Source organism: Oryctolagus cuniculus, chromosome 1 (genome assembly GCF_051225735.1).
Source record: "Oryctolagus cuniculus isolate XC-2025 breed Fujian yellow rabbit chromosome 1, ASM5122573v1, whole genome shotgun sequence".
Taxonomy (NCBI): Eukaryota; Metazoa; Chordata; class Mammalia; order Lagomorpha; family Leporidae; genus Oryctolagus; species Oryctolagus cuniculus.
This window is the reverse complement of record NC_142867.1, coordinates 212002131-212005690: the sequence shown is the minus strand read 5'-3', so window position 1 is coordinate 212005690 and position 3560 is coordinate 212002131. Positions and strand designations below refer to the sequence as shown.

Sequence of the window (3560 nt, the reverse complement as noted above, 5' to 3'; positions counted from 1 at the left end):
GGACCAAATCCAGGAGTCCTACAAAAGTGGCAGGAATCCAATTACTTGATCTGTCACTGCTGCCTCCCAGGGTCTGCATTAACAGGATGCTGGAGTCAGGAGCCAGAGCCCAGATATTGAACCCCGGCACTCCAGTATAGGAGTCAGGCATCTGAATGTGTAGATCAAATGCTCACACATGTTCCAACCTGTTTAGGCTAATTCTGACATGTTTTTGAATCCTCTTACTTCCAGAATAACTCACTTTCATTTTCCTCTTTTCCCAACTAGGAGCCATATAAATCCCTCCTTGTTATCCTCGGAGAATGGTACAAGGACAGACACTTTGAGGGAGATGGAGACTACGCAGCCACGTGGAAGATAAGATCCTGAAGGGAAGACAGTGCAGCTTCTACAATGCTGAACACACAGAAGGTAGACACAGATACCGAACAAGTGGGCCCTTCAGGAATAATTCATTTTATTTTATTTTCCCTCTCATCCCATTTATTAAAGAAACAGTAAGAAAAGATACAATGCAGGAAAAACACCAACCATCCTTTCACATCAGGCTGAGCGAAGCACTGTGATTTCTCCCCTTCATCCCCTTCCCCACCCAACCCTATTAACATCAGTTTAAATTTGAGAGGTTCATTGATTCGATGTACCAGTGGCGAGGGAGCTGGATGAGCAGAGGAGCCTTACACCTGGCCGCCTCTAAAGCCCAGGGAAAGAGCTCTAAGCCCAGTCAGCAAGCCGACATTGTATTTGGTGGTCTTTGTGAAGTAGTTGTCCATGTCTCTGTTCTGTGTTCGAGGCCCCCAGGGGAAGGTATGGCAGTAGAGGATGCCCAGGTCCAAGCTAAGCATGGTCCGTTCACCAATGCAACATTTCTGGAGAGCAGTGTGAGCAGGGAACTACATGTGAGTTGGGACCTGTGGGCAATGTATCCCTGAGGAAAAGGCCACAAGAACAAGAAACTGGTAAGAAACAAGGGGCAGAAAGCTGTGCAACAAAAGCACAGCTGGCTTCTGGAAGGCTGCAGCTCCTTTCTCTCAAGGCTAGGATGATTCCTCAGTCATGCCCCACAAATAACATTTCACCTTCAGTCAAGAGAGGAAAAAGAATGGCTCACGGGATGTAGAGCCCCAGCTGTGTTCTTGACAGCAGCTCCATATCTACCCTTTTCCTAAGACACAGTCCCTGTCCAGAACCACAGAGCCTGGAAACCAATGTGGTCCTGCAGGGAAAGTGGTATTTAAGGGGGTAACATTCCATTTGGGTACATTGCAGCTATTGGACCCCCTGGTCAGGGGAAAGCAGCTGGGTTTGTGCCAGGGAGGCTTCCCACTCTAGGAAAGGGGACTAAGCTTTTGCTCACAGGGCCGTTCATCCTTGGAAAAGAAGCAGAATTTAAACCCAAGGTCCCAGCTGGCCTTGCAAAAGGAGCTGGGTTGATACCCATAGGGCCGGCTGGAGAAGAGCCCAGGTGCCCAGCAGCTGACCTGGGGAAAGCAATTTGACCAGGGCCCAGTGGGCCACTAGATCTTGGGAAAGCAGCTGAACTTAGACCCTGTAGCCCAGTGCCTCTTGGGAAGTTAGCTGAGTTGGGACCTAGTGGCCCAGAGGCTCTTGGGAAAATTGCTGAAGTTGAGCCCTGGAGGCCAGCAGACCTTTGGAAGGTAGCTGGGTTTGAAGCCAATGCGCCAGAAGACTGAGAAAAGACAGTCGGGTTCAGTCCCCCCGAACCTGTCCCCCTTGGAAAGGGATTGGTATTTACCCCCATGGGGCCACCTGGCCTTGAGAAATGAGCTGAATTAGGGCCTATGGGGCCAGAAGCCCTTGACATAGGTGATGGATTTGGCCCTGGAAGGCCAAGTCCTCGAGAGCCAGGACCTGCGTTTGGACCTATAGGGCCAGGAACTCTTGCCATGGAAGATGAGCTTGTGCCCATGTTTCCAGATGCTTGTGAAAGAGAAGCTGAGTTTGCTCCTAAAAGGCCCGCTGCTCTCAGAATGGGGGCAAGATCTAGTCCTTGAGGTCCAGTCATTCTTAAGTTAAGACCAGATCCAGTACCCAAGAAGCCACTGGCTCTTGCATCCAGATTTGGGCTTGGGCCTAAGCCACTTGCCCTTGGGTTGGGCCCAAGGCCTGGGCCTGGAAACATCCCTGACCTAGGGGCAGGGTTTGTACCCAAAAACCGTGATCTCAGATAGGCATTTGGCCCAGGACCCAGCCCAACTGGCCTAGGATTGGGAGGGCCATTCCCAGAGGACAAGATACCTGCTCTCAGATTGGGTCCAGATCCAGGGCCCATGGGGCCACCACTTCTGGGGTCAGGACCTGCTCCTAGGAGACCACCTGGCCTTGGGTTGGACAAAGGACCTGGTCCTGGGAGATTCCCTAACCTGGGGTTAGACAGAGGTCCGGGACCTGGAAGGGACCCTGTTCTGGCATTCAGAGCTGGACCTGGGCCAGGACCCAATAGGCCACCTGGCCTTGGGAAAGCAACTGCACCTGTGCCAGTGGGATTCATCCCTCTTGGAAAAGAAGCCATGCTTGGGTCACGAGCACCGGCCTGGAAAGGTACTGGATTTGAAGCCAGTGAGCCTGATGAAGCTGGAAAAGGAGATGGGTTCCTTGGAAATGGGGCCAGATTTCCACCGAGAGAACCAGCCGCCATAAGAAAGGGATCCGAGTTCATGCCCAGTGGGTGGCCTGTGTTCAGAACAGGACCCCCCTGTGGTCCAAAGGAGCTGTCCAGCTGTCCTCGAGGTGGCAGTGGAGCACGAGGCCACGGAGTTGGCCGCTCTCTGGGGAAAATCCGAGGTTCTTTCATACTTTCTTGGGGACGTTGGTGATAATGGGCTTAGGGCGGGTTTTGAAAAGGATCTTGTTTTTGATGAGTGCTGTCACCAGGTACCGGGTGCCAGTCTCGCTGCCAAGCTCATCACAGTCCTCCCCTGGACTGTGTTTGACAAGGACTACAAAAGGTTTCTCCAGGTGGATGATTTTCCCATACAGGATATGATGCCCCACGATCAGCACGGGGATTCCCTGGAGATAACAATTTGCACCATGAGCTTTCCGTCTTTAAAAAGCGACTGAAACAAGCTGCAATGGCGGCTGCCGAGCACGGTGCCGCGCGGCCAACGGGCGACAACCGAACCTCCCGCCGCCGTCGCCGCCGCCGCCAGCACTGCCTGCCGAATAATTCATTTTAAATATTGTACAGATTTTTGATTGCAGCAACACATGCAATAGACATCAACTGTCTTAAAGAAGCAGGATTATTGGCAATTGTGCTTTTTTTTTCTTTCATTAGACGTTCGAGATAGTAGACTTTGTGAATGAAGCTAATTTGATTTTAGGAGGAGAGAGGGAGATTGGAAAAGATAGAACATCTGCCAATTGGATAGTCCAGATATGGGTATTAATAGCTATGAGAAACCCACTCATACTTCTGAACCTACTCCAACACACATTCTTGAGTTGCGTTTCTGGAAATGTAGTTTCAGAGTGTATGTGGTTAATCTTCCCAGCTTCAACAGAGACCATTGTGCTACATACTTCAGAGCACA

At 51.1% G+C, this 3560-nt stretch overlaps 1 protein-coding gene across 1 annotated transcript; it reads right to left on the bottom strand.

Moving 5' to 3' along the window:
- Positions 1-469: 469 nt before the first annotated feature.
- Positions 470-3181, bottom strand: LOC103348263 (uncharacterized). The gene is given in 1 exon segment (XM_089304935.1): positions 470-3181. A coding segment is annotated over 1 exon segment (1581 nt). The 5' UTR covers positions 2819-3181; the 3' UTR covers positions 470-1237.
- Positions 3182-3560: the final 379 nt, after the last annotated feature.